General features: G+C 36.3%; 2 protein-coding genes across 2 annotated transcripts; both read right to left on the reverse strand.

Annotated features, from left to right (window-relative positions):
• Positions 1 to 475: 475 nt before the first annotated feature.
• LOC129376882 (cytochrome P450 3A56-like) lies at positions 476 to 9,634 on the reverse strand. The gene is given in 13 exon segments (XM_055056522.1): positions 476 to 1,991; positions 2,312 to 2,474; positions 2,590 to 2,816; positions 3,052 to 3,212; positions 3,290 to 3,356; positions 3,442 to 3,569; positions 3,879 to 4,027; positions 4,120 to 4,208; positions 5,655 to 5,768; positions 5,860 to 5,959; positions 6,058 to 6,110; positions 9,287 to 9,380; positions 9,527 to 9,634. Coding segments are annotated over 13 exon segments (1,494 nt in total). The 5' UTR covers positions 9,598 to 9,634; the 3' UTR covers positions 476 to 1,913.
• A 1,052-nt stretch (positions 9,635 to 10,686) lies between these two features.
• LOC129376871 (cytochrome P450 3A30-like) lies at positions 10,687 to 18,268 on the reverse strand. The gene is given in 14 exon segments (XM_055056506.1): positions 10,687 to 12,076; positions 12,397 to 12,544; positions 12,546 to 12,557; positions 12,673 to 12,899; positions 13,134 to 13,294; positions 13,374 to 13,440; positions 13,526 to 13,653; positions 13,966 to 14,114; positions 14,207 to 14,295; positions 15,820 to 15,933; positions 16,022 to 16,121; positions 16,217 to 16,269; positions 17,914 to 18,007; positions 18,154 to 18,268. Coding segments are annotated over 14 exon segments (1,491 nt in total). The 5' UTR covers positions 18,225 to 18,268; the 3' UTR covers positions 10,687 to 11,998.
• Positions 18,269 to 19,758: the final 1,490 nt, after the last annotated feature.

The following is a 19,758-nucleotide window of genomic DNA, read 5'->3' on the forward strand; positions in this document are numbered from 1 at the left end:
CACAAGGACTTCCAGCCTGAGGCTTTGCAGCTCCCAGACCAGATGGAGATACTGCTGGTCAGCAGGCTCTCAATGGTTCCTCTGTACAAGGTGGAGAAGATGGGAGGTGGGAGCGAAGCCCTTCTCATTCAACTTAGAAAGTGCAGGCGCTGCTGTGCCTTTTATACCTGTGAAGTGATATAAGGTATCCAGCTGAGGTTGTTTGTAATGTGAACCTCCAGGAACTTAGTGCTGCTGACAATCTCTTTGTTATTAATGAGGAGTGGTGTGTGGTTCGATCGAGACCTTCTGAAGTCGACAATGGTTTCTTTTGTCTTGTCGACGTTCAGGAGCAGGTTGTTTATTCTGCACCAGTCCACAAAATGTTGTACCTCTTTTCTATAGTTCACTTAATTGTTGTCCTGAATTAATCCCACATAGGTTTATAATAAGACTCGAAACCATAAATAAGAAAAAAAAGACAGATATGGAAACATATACTACAATATCTTTATTAAACAATAATTAAGTCAAATGAGTAAAATGGCATGTGTCTATAAACACTGCTTGTGTCATTTATCCATTGACACAGGATATAGTGTTAGGATCTGGAGTTGTTTGAGTTTGGTTTGGGTTTTCTCAAATTTTTGATCCTCAGTTTTTTTTTTACTTCTGCATCTTTTCCATTTCCACTTCAGTTCTTCCTTACTGAGTTGAGTTTATGTCGTTTTTCTGGTTATTCTTTGTCTCTTTTGTTTATTTAGTCACCTGCATATAATATGTTTCCCCCTGTGCCATGTCTCTCTCCTTTTCCTCAGACTGCCTCATGCTCATTTCACATACACCAGCAACCCGTAAGAATACAGCCCAGTACCTTTGTTCCAGTATTAAACCTCTCAGTATTTAAGTACTTTGTTGTCAGTCACGATTTACTGGTTTGTCTTGTTATCAACACAAAGTCCCAGGCCTGGTGCTTTTGGGTTCACTCAACAATACACATTGTGACATATAGAGAAACAGGGACAAACATTAAAGAGCATTCATTTAGTCTTCTTGGCATTTTGAAAAAAGAGCTATATAAACATACCAAAACATTTTAGACAATTTCATTCTTGAAACTTTGAGGGAACAGTTTGGAGCTAGTCCCTTTCTCTTTCAACTTGAATGTGCAGAAACAGTTTGCTGATGTTCACAAGGTTTACATCAGCAAACCATTGACCAACACAACACCAGGCATGTTGTCTGCCATCTGCCCTGACCAAGGAGAACTGGGATTTACCCTTGAACACTATCAAATATGAGCATTTTCCCACTCAAGTCAGTTACAGAAACAAACTATGGTCAATTTGAGAGCTTACAGTTCCTGGCAGTTATTGCAGCTGTCCAGGTTCTTGATGTCAGACAATCTTGGAGGTGAACATGTTGGATGTGGATGTCCTGGGCTGGTGTGGATACATGTGGTCTGCAACTGTGTGGCCTGTTGGATGTACTACCAAATTCTCCGAAATGCCTTTGGAGTTGAATATGTGAACTTGTGGTAGAGGAATGAATATTAAATTCACAACCAAAAGGTCTGATTGACATTCCTGCAAGTCGGTTTGCCAATTGCAACATCTGAGGCATTTCATCTCTCAGTTCACCATATAAAGAATAGGGGGACTTACAACACCATAGGCTTCACTGAAAAAACACTAAAAATCAACTCAATTTTTCATGCCTGGAACATTTGACTCCACTCAAAAATATACATCATTACAGATAGGAAAACAGGAACAGACACTAAAGCTCATAAATTTAATCTTCTTTGCGTACTCCAAGAAGTATTATATAAGATGTATTGTTATTATGCAACAAATTTATTCATGGGAAAAGAATATAAACTTTAGAAAATAAACTTAACAATTTGAATTAAAAATATTTCTTCAGCTGGAAGATTAGGAGCGAGGGATCAGCTTCAGATGGATGGGTCTTTTGGGTGCTAGCAAACCCTGGACATCCATCTCAAATGGGATCTGGTAGGAAATTCAATGTGCAGAGAGAAAACTGTGTGAACTGAATAAACAATGCAAAGAACAGCGTGGCCATTTAATTCAAACATTGTAAAAACAAAAAAAAAAGAAAAGAAAAAGCTACACTTGTCTAGAGAAATTTTGTAGAACAAGAGACAATGAAAATAACATCTGTATTAATTACTGTGCAAAGCTCAGAGTCTTCAAACTTTGGATGGACAAAAATAAGTGTCATATTGTTATGTAACCCTAAAAACCTACCCGTAAGCTTCCTCACACAGCCTGAAAGAGGAGCAATATGCAGGGTTAATCTGTAATCTCACCTCAGTCTCTTTACACACAGAGAAGCTGTACTGCTGCAGGATCTCCACCACTGCCAGTTTCATCATCACGAGAGCAAACCTCATCCCAATACAGTTCCTTGGCCCTAACCCAAAAGGCATGTATGTGTATGGATCGATGTCCTCCTTGTTTTTCTTGCTGAATCTGATGTGAAAAATACAATATACACATAAATATGTAACCAAAAGTAGCCTACTCATACTAACAGCAGACCTCTGCAGATGGTATGCAGCAATGTGCATTTTTCTCTCGTATTTACCTCTCAGGTTTGAATTTCTCTGGTTCTGGCCATATCTCAGGGTCCCGGTGAAGAGGCCATGTGGGCACCAGGACAACCATGTCTTTTGGAATCACAAGGCCATTTATCTCCACAGATGCTTTGGCCACACGCTCCAAACGTGCGGCAATGGGGAACAACCGGAGAGACTCATTGATGACGCTGTCCAAGTAGTCCATCTCCATCAGAGGCTGATACTGAACAGGAGCCTACACAAACACAAGCATGGCTGTCATACTGCAGTTCTACAGGCAAGGCTGAATAGGTTAGGATATTATTCAAAAGTCAAGTCATACCAAGCTGGTGTACTAAACAAATCTATTTAAAAATGAGCAACTTTTAGTTTTAAATCAGCATTCTTTAGGTGCCTCATCAGGTATTTATACAAGTTGAATACCTGGGGTTTTAAGACCTAAATGTTATACATATTCTATATTTTGGTACCTTGATGGGGAAGGTGGAATCAATCTCCTCTTGGAGCTTTCTCATGACCTCTGGGTTGGTAGCCAGATTGTAAGCCAAGAAAGAGAGAGAACTGCTGCTTGTTTCATAACCAGCAAAAATGAAAATCATGGATTGGGAAAGGATCTCATGGTCACTTAATCCTGTAGAAAATACAACATGCTTCACAATAGTAAGATGTGTAGTGTGTGATACTATGAGTGTTTGAAATATGTCTCACTTTTGTCCTTTTGCAACTCATTGTTCTTTTGGGAATCAATCATTAGTTGGAGAAAATCTACTCGACTCTGCAAGTAAATAAGGGCCATTTGTAAGCCTACTGGTACAAAGAGACTAAAATGCAGAAACAAAAAACATTGTATCTGACTGTACCTTCTGCTGGTTGGCCTCACGGTTGGATTTAATCTTCTCCAGAGAAGTATAAAAGAAGTCGGTCACAGATTTGGGGAAAAAAGAAAGTTCTAACTTTTCAAGTATGGGACCGAGGAAGGGGAAGAAAGCTGAAATTAAAGTAACAACAATTATAATACTTCTGGACAAGGAAGATCAGGAACTATTTTCTCTGTTACAACATTACCCGATTGAGATTTAACAAACTTGTATTCTTTATAAAAGCATAATGCTGAAAGAGTAAAAAATGCCCTTGTTCACTAAAGGTACAGTTCTTTATTGATATGAATAATTAAACCATGAGCTTGTAAGCCAGAATAAAACATCCAGTTTCTATGTCTTCTAAGGATTGCGGAATGAATTGGACTGTTATTGGAGGACATATCATTAACCTTGTTTGTTCTTTCTTTATACTTTACCACAGCGAGGAAGAGGGGGTTTAAAAAGTCAAAACTTCAGCATCTTCTTGATGTTTGTCACAAATGGGTCTGAAGGGTTGTTCAGTGAATCAATGTCTACACTGAAGGCTGTACTGGTTACGACGTCCATGCTATATGATCCAAAGAATCTGTAATCAAACACAAAATATGTTTAAAATACCTTGGCATTGATAGAGGTGAATTTAAGCATCTTCTGGAACAATTTTATTAAAAGTCCTACTCCTTCAGTTCTAATGCTTCTCCCTTGTCTGCCTTTTTCTTCATGCTGCGGATCAGGTTAGCAGAATGACTCTTCATGATTTCAAACATCTAATACACACATTGAGACAAAAAAATTATTACCACACACACAAATAATAATGGAAAATGTTTTGGTATGAAATTTAAGTTAAAATATAGTTGACTAAATCCTTATAACTTGAGCATGTATGGTTGCTCCAAAGTTATATCAAGATGCAATTTGCTGTTGCCAATTCAGGAATTTTTTCAAAGTCAGAGACTCATAACCGTCTGTTGGACTTCCTTTGAAAACTTTCAGTTATTTGGCATAAAAAATAAAACTCGATTACAACGTTTCATCACTGCAATGTATGTGATTGAATTTAAATATGTTATTTGGGCTTGTTTTGCATTGACTGTAAATATATTTGTATTTAAAAGACTCTGCTTTCGAAGCTGCCTGGCAGACAACATTTGCTGTGGCTCAGCACTACACCGATAAACTGAAATCTGAGCAAATCACCCAGAATCCCGAGTCCTCTCTCATGGTTTACTTTCTCCATTTGTTCTATGAGTTTTTCTGTCTAGGATATGAAATTGTTTTGAAAGAAAAAGATTGAAAATAGCTCTGAAAAGAGTTGATTAGATTATCATTTTGAATTTTCTGGTACTGCAAAGTGTTCTTGATGTTATGACCACCAGCTAGATTTACAGAATCCACTCAAAATAAATCAGTCCACAGCACCACATCTCCCCGCCATGCTTAAGGGTGGAAATAAACTGCTTTTTTCCATACCTACCCTTAACTATAAACTTGTACTTTATTTTATTTTATTTCAAAGTCACCTGGAGTTTCTGTTGCCAGATAACTCGGTCTCCCCGTATCCCAGCACGCAGTTAAAGTTCGAGGCCCAGTTGTGAATGCCAAAATCCACACCTCTTCATTTGCTTTTTTTCTCCTGGTGTCCCTCCCAAAAATAGCAAATAGTCAGTCATTCTTTGCTAAAATTCTCGAGATATTTTCTTTCTTCCTCACTATTTGTGGGCAAACCCAGGTTTTCATTCAGCCTTAAACCTTTCAATTTTACTCTGACTGCAGGCAGGAGGTGTTTTATTTTCTGAATATTTTCTTATTGTCATTTCCTGACAACCAGAAAATAAGTCAGCCTGTATTGCATGACACACTGACTTTTTTTGGTGTTTCATGCAATACAAATACACAAGAAATTTTTTTTATTACTAATTAGACATTCTGCTTACTAAATAAATCTGGTATATGAATACAATATTTAAAATTTAGTCTGTAGAATTTATCAAAATTGTATAGTAATGGCATCTTTCTTTGGGTTTCTCCACAGAATAAATGCATTTGACTTTTTTTTTGTATCTTTAGGATGTGAACATGCTGTTTGTAACAAAAGGTGAACTCATTTCAATGCTTTTTATTCATTATTATTTCAGTGGCAACATATTTGGAGGAAGCAGTTTTTTTTAGGTCAAATTGCTGTAAAAGTTAAAAGATATTGAGAAGCTCACCTCTTTCAGTTTTCCAGAGGTGAAGGAAGGAGATAGGACACTGCGGATCCTTTTCCATTGGTCATCTTCAGCATTGAACAGGGAATCATACAGGGCCCCATTCAGATGAAAATTCTTTTGACGTAATGAAACAGCAGCTGATGAGAACTAAATGAAATGTAAATCACTATGACTTCATATGGATTGTAGAGCAGTAACTACATACTCTGCGGTTGGTGAAGAAAGAGTAGCATTCCTTAACCAGAATGGCCTTTATGATTTCAGGATCTGCGACACACAACACGGGCTGGCGGCCATCGTAAATACTGAAAGATTAGAATGAAACAAACAACTTAGGCTGAAAGAAATTATTGTTTTTTTTTTGTATCTGTTCTTCAATAACAGTTACAATGTGAAAACTCACCCCCATATTTTCCCGTATTTCCGATAGCACTCTTGATCAAAATTGAAGAACCCCTAGTTACAAAAATAATGTTAAATCAGAAATATAAGAGAATATGTTTTTTTTACAATTTTCAGCTAAATGAATTAATAAATAATGGATCATCTTAAAGAATGTTGTTCATAGAAGCTAAATTACATTATTCTGATTCAATATATTTAAAAAAAATACATTTTATAAATTATATTTAAATTGAACTGCATATCTGGCTGTGGTTCAATTTAAATCAATTTAAATCCGCAACATTTCTCCACACTGGAATATAGCAGAGTTAGTTGGACCTGTTCCCATTTGGGACTAAATCTTCAGATTGTCATTGAAATATTATTGTAACACAAATAAGCTAATGATAATCCAATAAAAATAAATTGAAATATTCTTGTAACATAAATAAGCTAATGATAATCCAATAAAAATAATTCAAAGGTAACAATTTTATTGAAAACCAAGTTCATGTTAGAACGTGTGACCATTTAAACTATCAAAACCCCGAGTTTATGAGGAAATTATTTCAAGTTACACTTTCATTTTAAGTTATTCCTGCCAATATTTTTTTCCTAAGCTTTCATTAGCAAACTAAATAAGAACAACTCAATAGAACATTACCCAGACAATATGAAAATATTTGTTTAAAATAACTATATTTCTTGTATGATCTGAAAGCTCCCAGTAGGAATCATGTTCTGTGGTACATTTTGGTACCATCAGTCTCTGACTGAAGGTGCTCCTGCAGCCAGCCAACAAGAAGTGGATGAGACTTGTGCAAGATGACCTGTATCTTGGACAGGGTCCTTCTCTCTGACACCACGGTCAGAAAGTCCAACTTCACGCCCGCAACATCACTAGCCTTGCCGATCAATCTGTTCAGTCTTTTGGCGTCCTCCTGCTGCCTGCTGGCTCACCACACCACAACATTCAGGATGATACTGGCAACCACAGACTCATAAACGATCCTGAGGAAAGTCTGGCAGATGAAGAAAAATCTCAACTTTCACATGGATGAAGATGCCTCTGCTCAGAAAATACTGGCAACTTTGGCCCTTCTTGTATATAGCATTGGTGTTCTTGATCCAGTCCAGTTTATTGTCAACTTGGAATCCAAAATATTTATAATTCTCCACAGTGTCCACACTAACCCCGGGATGGAAACTAGGGTCACAGACTTCCTGGAATTCCTCCTCAGTTCCACCACCAGTTCCGTGGTCTTTATCATATTGAGCTGCAGGTGGTTCAGCCCACACAAAGTTGCCCTCTGTACTCATTATTCTCACTAACACAATCTCCAGCTGAGTCATCTGAGAACTTCTGTAAATGACAGCTACAGAAGTACAATAGCTAAAGTCAGTTGCATAGAGAATAAAGGACCCTTATGCTGCTGACAACAGTGTTGCAGGTGTACAAACTGTGGTCTGCCAGTCCACAGGTCATAGACCTGTGGACTGGCTGTCCACATCTAGACTGCCTGGACTGGACAATCTAGAACTGGCAGAAATGTGGACTATCTAGATCATCAGATAGTCCACAGTCTGATGTGGGTGTTTAGCACCACCCACAGCTCCTGTAGTCACAGGGACGCTGTGTCTTTGCCACTAGATTAATGCAGTATGTTTTCCACATCCACAGAGCTAGATAGAACAGGCTTTAAGCACCCTAGCAGGGCTTGCAGTTTTGCCAGGGTGGAGTCTCACCAGCTGGTGAGACTCTATGGTGTTGTTTACTGCAGAGGTGACCAGTTGAGGGGTGAAGGGTGGGGGAGTAGTGTAGGGGGGAAAGAGGTGTTAAAGTGAGATGGAAGACTTTGTGGAGGGGTACGTGAGAGTGAGTTGAGAGCAGCAGTGGTATTGCTGGGAGTGCAGGGGCCGCAGTGTCAAATCTGTTTAAACAACTATTTAGTTCATTGGCTCTTTCAATGTTGAACTCAACCCCACTACTGCCAGCTGACCTAAACATGATAAAGAGGCCAACAATAAAATATAATAAAACCATTTAAAATAACTAAACTCTTGGAATTCACACTGGAACATTAGAATCCTGTATGCAGAACAATAAAATAAACTTAAAGTTGTGATTACTGAATTAATTCCTTTTTCTAAATTTGTCTTTTCACTTAGGTAGACATGTTTTTATTAAATGCATTTTATTCAATGTCAATTATTAAAACTGTCATTCAGTTGACAGTAGTCATAGAATCTGTTGTGTAAAAAACTCTTGGATAAATACATAAAATACAAATTAAAATCAAATTTAAGAAATATTTGTGAGAGTAAAATATGTTGCTGCTCTGTGACCATACCATGCTAAAAAAGTGATTTAAAAAATAATTCTCTCATTCTACCCTTTTCAATATGTGCTTGTAGTCAAGATTCATCATTGGATTTGGTGGAATAGATGATTTCCTGAAAATCTGAACCAGAACCAGACCACTGTTACACAGATCACCTAACAGGATTTGCTTCATTTTAGTTTGGCTTTGACACTAAAATATGTTATAATACTTTAACACTGAATTTTGAGTCAAAGAGGAAGTTATGGGGAAATGTGATCATCATAATTTGTAGTTTGTTTTTACATTAGGTCAGGTTACAGTACAATACAATCAAGAAACTCATCTCTAAGTTGCAAAGAGAAAATAGAAACAAATTAGCTTTCGTCTTAATAAATAGCATTAGTGTGGTTTTAAACATACAGGATTACAGGACATCTAAATACAGCAGAAACGTTTTATTAGGATTGTTAGGATAAACTTGGATTACATCAAGCAGACTAACAATGTCTGATTTTTAAAGTGTTTGTTTTTTCTTTATGAGGACAGGACATGTAGGTTGAACAGTTTTCAACTTGTATTATTTAGCCAAATGAGGGAAATGACTGTCCTTTATTATCCATAAAAAGTAATTGGACGATGATTGTAGAACAGGTACATACTCTCATTACTTCCAATACAAATTCAGCATTGTACACAAGCATGAAACAGTAATGAGCAATAAAGACATGTAGTTGAGAATGTTTAGAGGTTCACATAGAGTAGAAATCTTATACATTTAAATCAAGATTTATCTTTTTAGATTTTCAAAAAGTAAAAAATACAAAGGCTGCAAGGACTTCTAAAGAAGATCCATATCTTTGATTAAAATATTAACATGGCCTACTTTTTATACTATAAGTGCAGTTTAAAAAGTGATATACATACCCTTCGATAATGCAGCATTGTCCCAAAAAATGGGACAGGTTTAGGACCAGAAACACCTAATTTCTTGAAAGTTCCATAAGGCCAGTAGGCATACCTGTGGATAAATAAGTCTGAAAAGTTATGTGTGAAGTAAAGACAAAAGCAGTAAATGCTGAGCAGAAGAGAATAGAACAAATGGCAGATTCAGATTCAAGTAATTGGAAGAAATAAATAAATCAATACTCATTCATTAACACTCACACAAGGAGGAGTGTGACAAAGGCAACCAGCAAAGTCCATGTCTCAGTGGAGAAGTACAAGAAGTAACCCATCTGTCCTCCCAGTGGAAGTATCTGTCTCTGTGATACCAAATGTCACCACCTGTACCTTTTATCTTCTGCTGTACTGATCTGTTGCGCAAGGTGAAGTGTGTGAAAGTTAAACCAATGGTAGCGAGGTTGGTAGGTTTGCATCCTTTTAGAATGTTTCAAGCTGGCATTCACTGAGAGCGTCTGTAGTCAGGACTCTGTCTATAATAATCTATCCATCCATTTTCTGTACACCGTTATGCCTGGTGGGGTCGGCAGGGGTGCTGGTGTCTATCTCCGGTGAACGTTTTGGTCGAGCTGATATTACTAATCTCCTCTCATGAATTATTACTGCTTATTTGGAGGATACCTACTTTAAAGTTACATTACAATACATGTTTTTATTTATATTAGATTCATTCATGTATATTCACCTACAGTTTTTCTGTCTGTCTGTCTGTCTGTCTATCTTTGTTGTGTTTTTTTTTAAATCTAAATTATGAGCTCCACTTTCAACAGTTTTACTGCGTATATGCTGGAGAAAAGCAGAAAATCTGTTTTCAATGCCATTTTTCTGTTTGTTTTTTAGATTTCTAGTTTTCTACTGTCCTCGTTCAGACATGCCCAGTCATGGCATGGCATATTGGATTTATGATTAGCAGAAACTGCTTTTACTGTTTTTCCTGTAGAGCCAAATGAGGCCAAAGGGTAACCAGTTACGTAACTCTTAATACAGGGAATAGACAATTGGTGCCCACAGTCGGATTCAAAGTACAAAAAAAAAAAAAAAAAAAAAAAAAAAAACTGAGCTCAATAGACTTTGAATATGCAACATCAGTCATGGACCTTTTGTTTTTTCTCATCTGAAATATGGTTTCTGCTGATTTCATTTATATTTATTTTGTAAGTATTTGTGTGATCAAATAAGTTGTGCTCACTCTGAATAGGAATACTTTACAAAATAAATGCATCAAAATGTTATTGCCATAGAAATAAGTTACACTTGGTGTAATGCATCCAGTCCAGGTATGGCCACAGCATGGCATGTTGAAGAAGTTGGGGATGTCATTAATCTAACTTGATGTAACCTCAAATTTATACAAAAAACACAGATTTGATAACATATTCCAAACACTCTTTATTAAACAATGAGAAAGCTGCATGAGTCACTCACAAGATTTGAGGGTAGGCATATTCAAACAGAAATCCTCAACTGAGGGATAAATGACATTTTTAAACTAAACTGTACATATACTATATTGCCAAAAGTACAATATTTGCTCACTAATCCAAATCATAGGAATTGGGTGTTCCAATCGCTTCCAGGGCCACAGGTGTATAAAATTAAACACCTAGGCATGCAGACTGTTTTTATATTTGTGAAAGAACGGGTCGCTCTTAGAAGCTCAGTGAAATCCAGTGAATTTCAGGAGCTGGGCTTACCCCCTTAGTTCCAGTGAAAGAAACTCTGAATGGTTCAGCAGACCAAGACATTTTAGACAATTTCATTCTTGAAACTTTGAGGGAACAGTTTGGAGCTAGTCCCTTTCTCTTTCAACTTGAATGTGCAGAAACAGTTTGCTGATGTTCACAAGGTTTACATCAGCAAACCATTGACCAACACAACACCAGGCATGTTGTCTGCCATCTGCCCTGACCAAAGAGAACTGGGATTTACCCTTGAACACTATCAAATATGAGCATTTTCCCACTCAAGTCAGTTACAGAAACAAACTATGGTCAATTTGAGAGCTTACAGTTCCTGGCAGTTATTGCAGCTGTCCAGGTTCTTGATGTCAGACAATCTTGGAGGTGAACATGTTGGATGTGGATGTCCTGGGCTGGTGTAGATACATGTGGTCTGCAACTGTGTGGCCTGTTGGATGTACTACCAAATTCTCTGAAATGCCTTTGGAGTGGAATATGTGAACTTGTGGTAGAGGAATGAATATTAAATTCACAACCAACAGCTCTGATTGACATTCCTGCAAGTCAGTTTGCCAATTGCAACATCTAAGGCATTTTGCTGTATGATAAAACAGCAAAATGCAGTGGTATTTTACTGTGATCAGTCTAAATTACACAAGTGTTATTTGCAACACAGTTTAAAAATATTTCATCTCCCAGTTCACCATATAAAGAAAAAGGGGACTTAAACACCATAGGCTTCACTGAAAAAACACTAAAAATCAACTCAATTTTTCATGCCTGGAACATTTGACTCCACTCAAAAATATACATCATTACAGATAGGAAAACAGGAACAGACACTAAAGCTCATAAATTTAATCTTCTTTGCGTACTCCAAGAAGTATTATATAAGATGTATTGTTATTATGCAACAAATTTATTCATGGGAAAAGAATATAAACTTTAGAAAATAAACTTAACAATTTGAATTAAAAATATTTCTTCAGCTGGAAGATTAGGAGCGAGGGATCAGCTTCAGATGGATGGGTCTTTTGGGTGCTAGCAAACCCTGGACATCCATCTCAAATGGGATCTGGTAGGAAATTCAATGTGCAGAGAGAAAACTGTGTGAACTGAATAAACAATGCAAAGAACAGCGTGGCCATTTAATTCAAACATTGTAAAAACAAAAAAAAAAGAAAAGAAAAAGCTACACTTGTCTAGAGAAATTTTGTAGGACAAGAGACAATGAAAATAACATCTGTATTAATTACTGTGCAAAGCTCAGAGTCTTCAAACTTTGGATGGACAAAAATAAGTGTCATATTGTTATGTAACCCTAAAAACCTACCCGTAAGCTTCCTCACACAGCCTGAAAGAGGAGCAATATGCAGGGTTAATCTGTAATCTCACCTCAGTCTCTTTACACACAGAGAAGCTGTACTGCTGCAGGATCTCCACCACTGCCAGTTTCATCATCACGAGAGCAAACCTCATCCCAATACAGTTCCTTGGCCCTAACCCAAAAGGCATGTATGTGTATGGATCGATGTCCTCCTTTTTTCTTGCTGAATCTGATGTGAAAAATACAATATACACATAAATATGTAACCAAAAGTAGCCTACTCATACTAACAGCAGACCTCTGCAGATGGTATGCAGCAATGTGCATTTTTCTCTCGTATTTACCTCTCAGGTTTGAATTTCTCTGGTTCTGGCCATATCTCAGGGTCCCGGTGAAGAGGCCATGTGGGCACCAGGACAACCATGTCTTTTGGAATCACAAGGCCATTTATCTCCACAGATGCTTTGGCCACACGCTCCAAACGTGCGGCAATGGGGAACAACCGGAGAGACTCATTGATGACGCTGTCCAAGTAGTCCATCTCCATCAGAGGCTGATACTGAACAGGAGCCTACACAAACACAAGCATGGCTGTCATACTGCAGTTCTACAGGCAAGGCTGAATAGGTTAGGATATTATTCAAAAGTCAAGTCATACCAAGCTGGTGTACTAAACAAATCTATTTAAAAATGAGCAACTTTTAGTTTTAAATCAGCATTCTTTAGGTGCCTCATCAGGTATTTATACAAGTTGAATACCTGGGTTTTAAGACCTAAATGTTATACATATTCTATATTTTGGTACCTTGATGGGGAAGGTGGAATCAATCTCCTCTTGGAGCTTTCTCATGACCTCTGGGTTGGTAGCCAGATTGTAAGCCAAGAAAGAGAGAGAACTGCTGCTTGTTTCATAACCAGCAAAAATGAAAATCATGGATTGGGAAAGGATCTCATGGTCACTTAATCCTGTAGAAAATACAACATGCTTCACAATAGTAAGATGTGTAGTGTGTGTGATACTATGAGTGTTTGAAATATGTCTCACTTTTGTCCTTTTGCAACCCATTGTTCTTTTGGGAATCAATCATTAGTTGGAGAAAATCTACTCGACTCTGCAAGTAAATAAGGGCCATTTGTAAGCCTACTGGTACAAAGAGACTAAAATGCAGAAACAAAAAACATTGTATCTGACTGTACCTTCTGCTGGTTGGCCTCACGGTTGGATTTAATCTTCTCCAGAGAAGTATAAAAGAAGTCGGTCACAGATTTGGGGAAAAAAGAAAGTTCTAACTTTTCAAGTATGGGACCGAGGAAGGGGAAGAAAGCTGAAATTAAAGTAACAACAATTATAATACTTCTGGACAAGGAAGATCAGGAACTATTTTCTCTGTTACAACATTACCCGATTGAGATTTAACAAACTTGTATTCTTTATAAAAGCATAATGCTGAAAGAGTAAAAAATGCCCTTGTTCACTAAAGGTACAGTTTCTTTATTGATATGAATAATTAAACCATGAGCTTGTAAGCCAGAATAAAACATCCAGTTTCTATGTCTTCTAAGGATTGCGGAATGAATTGGACTGTTATTGGAGGACATATCATTAACCTTGTTTTTGTTCTTTCTTTATACTTTACCAACAGCGAGGAAGAGGGGGTTTAAAAAGTCAAACTTCAGCATCTTCTTGATGTTTGTCACAAATGGGTCTGAAGGGTTGTTCAGTGAATCAATGTCTACACTGAAGGCTGTACTGGTTACGACGTCCATGCTATATGATCCAAAGAATCTGTAATCAAACACAAAATATGTTTAAAATACCTTGGCATTGATAGAGGTGAATTTAAGCATCTTCTGGAACAATTTTATTAAAAGTCCTACTCCTTCAGTTCTAATGCTTCTCCCTTGTCTGCCTTTTTCTTCATGCTGCGGATCAGGTTAGCAGAATGACTCTTCATGATTTCAAACATCTAATACACACATTGAGACAAAAAAATTATTACCACACACACAAATAATAATGGAAAATGTTTTGGTATGAAATTTAAGTTAAAATATAGTTGACTAAATCCTTATAACTTGAGCATGTATGGTTGCTCCAAAGTTATATCAAGATGCAATTTGCTGTTGCCAATTCAGGAATTTTTTCAAAGTCAGAGACTCATAACCGTCTGTTGGACTTCCTTTGAAAACTTTCAGTCATTTGGCATAAAAAATAAAACTCGATTACAACGTTTCATCACTGCAATGTATGTGATTGAATTTCAATTTGTTTATGAGCTTGGTTTGCATTGACTATAAATATATGTGTATTTAAAAAGACTCTGCTTTCGAAGCTGCCTGGCAGACAACATTTGCTGTGGCTCAGCACTACACCGATAAACTGAAATCTGAGCAAATCACCCAGAATCCCGAGTCCTCTCTCATGGTTTACTTTCTCCATTTGTTCTATGAGTTTTTCTGTCTAGGATATGAAATTGTTTTGAAAGAAAAAGATTGAAAATAGCTCTGAAAAGAGTTGATTAGATTATCATTTTGAATTTTCTGGTACTGCAAAGTGTTCTTGATGTTATGACCACCAGCTAGATTTACAGAATCCACTCAAAATAAATCAGTCCACAGCACCACATCTCCCCGCCATGCGTAAGGGCGGAAATAAACTGCTTTTTTCCATACCTACCCTTAACTATAAACTTGTTCTTTATTTTATTTCATTTCAAAGTCACCTGGAGTTTCTGTTGCCAGATAACTCGGTCTCCCCAGGAATTTCTTCAAAGTCAGAGACTCATAACAGTCTGTTGGGCTTCTTTTGAAAATTTTCAGTCATTTGGTATGAAAAATAAAACTCGATTATATCATTTTATAACCAGGATCAAACTGCAATGTATGTGATTGAATTTAAATATGTTATTTGGGCTTGTTTTGCATTGACTGTAAATATATTTGTATTTAAAAAGGCTCTGGTTTTGAAGCTGCCGAGAGACAACATTTGCTGTCACCCAGAATCCTGAGTCCTCTCTTATGGTTTACTTTCTCCAGTTGTTCTACTACTCCTGTCAAGGAAATGAGATTATTTTGAAAAACAAGTTATTTTTTTGTCTAATTTGTCATTTCCTGATATATTTAGATAAACGACTGACTTACTTCATTCAGTATGTCATGTAATACCAATACCAGAAAGAAAGGAGTACTGATTAAAAAGCTTCGATATTCTGCTTATTAAATAAATCTAAGATATCAAAACATTATTTAAAATTTAGTCTGTAGAATTTATCAGAATTGTATACTAATGGCATGTTTCTTTGTGTTTCTCCACAGAATAAATGCATTCGTCTTTTTTTGTGTCTTTAGGATGTGAACTTGCTATTTGTGACAAAAGGTGAACTCATTTCAATGCTTTTTCTTCATTTTTACTTCAGTCCCAATATTTTTGGAGGAAGCATTATGTTAAGGTCAAATTGCTGTAAAAGTTGATAGAAAGTGGAGAAGCTCACCTCCTTCAGTTTTCCAGAGGTGAAGGCAGGAGATAGGACACTGCGGATCCTTTTCCATTGGTCATCTTCAGCAATGGATACAGCATCATACAGGGGCCCATTCAGACGGAAATTCTAACATAATAAAACAGCAGCTAATGAGAACTAAATGAAATGTAAATCACTATGACTTCATGTGGATTGTAGAGCAGTAACTACATACTCTGCGATTGGTGAAGAAAGAGTAGCATTCCTTAACCAGAATGGCCTTTATGATTTCAGGATCTGCGACACACAACACGGGCTGGCGGCCATCGTAAATACTGAAAGATTAGAATGAAACAAACAACTTAAGCTGAAACAAATCACTGGTTTATTGTGTCTGTTCTTCAATAAAAGTTACAATGTGAAAACTCACCCCCATGTTTTCCCGTATTTCCTATAGCACTCTTGATCGAAATTGAAGAACCCCTAATAATGTTAAATCAGAAATATAAGAGAACATTTTTGTACAATTTTCAGCAAAATTATTTAATAAAGAATGTTGTTCATAGAAGCTTAATTACATTATTCTGATTCAATATACAATATTTAAATATATATATATATATTTTATAAATCAAGAGTTAAATTGAACTGCATATCTGGCTGTATTGGACATGTGTGAAGATGTGTAGTGGTGATGAAGGACCCAATTGCAGCGAGACAGAGACAGGGAGCAATTTAGAAATAAATAATGAAGAGCAAAAACATACAACATTCACAAGGACGAGGGAGCCAGAGCAGAACCAAATTGAAAATCACAGGAACCAGGAACCAACAGGGAAGTAACAAGAACAACCAGCAATAAGAGAGTTTACGTGAAAATTAGTTCAACTTTGATTATTTCTGCCAATACTTTTGCCTTGAGCCTTCATTTGCAAACTAAACAAGAACAACTACATAGAACACCGCCCATAAATATATATATATATGTATAAAATAGCTACATTTAAATTAAAGATGTAAAATATAATGCAGAACTATTTAACAGAACTAAACTCATTCACAATGGAACATTAGTCCTGTATGCTGGATATTAACAAAAACTTCACAATGTGATTACCTTTTCTGAATTTCACTTTTCAGTCGAGTCGTCAATTTTTTTTCTTTTACATTTTTCAATATTGTTTTTTCAAAATCCTCATTCAATTAACAGTATTCTTAGGATTGCTTGGATAATTCAAAATAAAATCTTAAGAGAAAAAATTATTTCTATATATATATGTTTATATACAATATTTTTTACTCATATCTTTAGCTAGACGGTAGATCAGAAAAGTTCATATGGATGATATTCCTGAAAATCTGAACCAGAACCAAATCTCTGTTGCACAGATCAACTAACAGAATCTTCTATAGGTTAGCTTACTGAAGAAACTTAAATACTTAGACTTTTACACCGAATTGTGAGTCGATAGTTTCTTGAAATTTCAAGCACTTTACAAAAGTCAGGTGTGGCTCGATAACATAATCAAGAAACTCATCTCTAAGTCACAAAGGGAAAATAGAAACAGATTAGCTTTCGTCTTAATCAATCGCATTAGTGTGGTTTTAAGCATACAGGATTACAGGACATCTAAATACAGCAGAAACGTTTTATTAGGATTGTTAGGATAAACCTGGATTTCATCAAGCAGACTAACAATGTCTGATTTTTAAAGTGTTTGTTTTTTCTTTATTAGGACAAGACATGTAGGTTGAACAGATTGCAATTAGTTTTCTTTAGCCAAATAAGGGAATGACTGTCCTTTATTATCCATAAAAAGTAATTGGACAATGATTATAGAACAGGTATACTCTCATTACTTCCAATACATATACAGCATTGTACACAAGCGTGAAACAGTTATGAGCAATAAAGACATGTAGTTGAGAATGTTTAGAGGTTCACATAGAGTAAAAATCTTATACATTTAAATCAAGATTTATCTTTTTAGATTTTCAAAAAAATAAAAAATACAAAGGCTGCAAGGACTTCTAAAGAAGATCCAATAAATGTAATATCTTTGATTAAAATATTAACATGGCCAACTTTTTATACTATAAGTGCGATTTAAAAAGTGTTATACATACCCTTCGATAATGCAGCATTGTCCCAAAAAATGGGACAGGTTTAGGACCAGAAACACCTAATTTCTTGAAAGTTCCATAAGGCCAGTAGGCATACCTGTGGATAAATACGTCTGAAAAGTTATGTGTGAAGTAAAAACAAAAGCATTAAATGCTGAGCAGAAGAGAATAGAACAAATGGCAGATTCAGATTCAAGTAATTGGAAGAAATAAATAGATCAATACTCATTCATTAACACTCACACAAGGAGGAGTGTGACAAAGGCAACCAGCAGAGTCCACGTCTCAGTGGAGAAGTACAAGAAGTAACCCATCTGTCCTCCCAGTGGAAGTATCTGTCTCTGTGATACCAAATGTCACCACCTGTACCTTTTATCTTCTGCTGTACTGATCTGTTGCGCAAGGTGAAGTGTGTTAAAGTTAAACCAATGGTAGTGAGGTGTGTCCGGGGAATATTATTAATATTACATAACTATTCTCCTCTCATGAGAACGTCTTATCCTATGTACATCTCAGGCTTTAATCATTACTGCTCCATCTGACAATGTCTACTACTTTAAAGTTAAAACTTTGTTGTGTCTTTTTTGAGATTTATGAATACAATCTAAATTATGAGGGCCACTTTCAACAGTTTTACTGTCATATATTCTGGAGAGAAGAAGAAAATCTGTTTTCAATGCCATTTTTCTGCTTGTTTTTAAGATTTCTAGTTTTCTACTGTCCTCGTTCAGACATGCCCAGTCATGGCATGGCACATTGGATTTATGAGTAGCAGAAACTGCTTTTACTGCTTTTCCTGTAGAGCCAAATGAGGCCAAAAGGTAAACAGTTACGTAACTCTTAATACAGGGAATAGACAGTTAGTGCCTGCAATCGGATTCAAAGTACAAAAAAAAAAAAAAAACTGAGCTCAACAGTTTTTAAGATTTCTAGTTTTCTACTGTACTCATTCAGACATGCCCAGTCATATTGGATTTATGAGTAGCAGAAATCCAATTGTTTTTTCTGTAGAGACAAATAAGGGTAACCAGTTTTCTAACTGCGGGCACCAATAGATTATTGGCCCCTGCGGTCAAATTCAAAGTACAAAATAAATAAATAAATAAATAAATAAATAACAAAAGACGTTGGATATGTCACATCAGTCATGGACTTTTTTCCTTTCTTCTCCTCTGATTTATGGTTTCTTCTGATCTCATTTTTGATATCATGTTTGTTTTGAAAGTATTTTTGTGATCAAATAAGTTGTGGTCACTCTGAATAGTCAATCTTCACTCTTCAAAATAAATGCATCAAAATGTTATTGCCATGAAAATAAATTACACTTGCTGTATTGTATCCTGTCCAGGTATGGCCACTGAACATATGGAGTGTTTGAAAAGTCACTCAAGCCACTCATGTATTGGAGGACAGCTGGGAGGCATAACCAGATAATTAGATAGTATGAGAGGAATAAATAAGGGGTGTTTTATGATTTCACTATTTACATTTAAGTCTGATAATCAGTAGATGTTTGGTTTTTCAGGTGTATTACTTGGATGACAATTAATGTGCTAAAAAGTATGGAAAAGTATTGGTTTGAGTCCAAACTTTTTTTTAAATTTATTTATTTACAACCACAGTGGCATCTACTTTAGTATTGACTCTGTATTTTCTAAATTTAAATATTTGAGAAGTCAGAAATCTCCAAGGTTTTATGCCAAACTGCCCAACAGGTAATGACACGTGTGTCATGTGTGTTATTCTTCAGCTTGTATGAGCTCAGGAGGCCCATGCTGACTGTGATTTGTCAGTTTTTGTTAGAAAAAACTGACAACTGTCAGTTGTTATGTACAATTTCACTCATTG

This window comes from Poeciliopsis prolifica, unplaced genomic scaffold, assembly GCF_027474105.1.
Source record: "Poeciliopsis prolifica strain line A6 unplaced genomic scaffold, Auburn_PproV2 SCAFFOLD045, whole genome shotgun sequence".
Classification (NCBI taxonomy): Eukaryota; Metazoa; Chordata; class Actinopteri; order Cyprinodontiformes; family Poeciliidae; genus Poeciliopsis; species Poeciliopsis prolifica.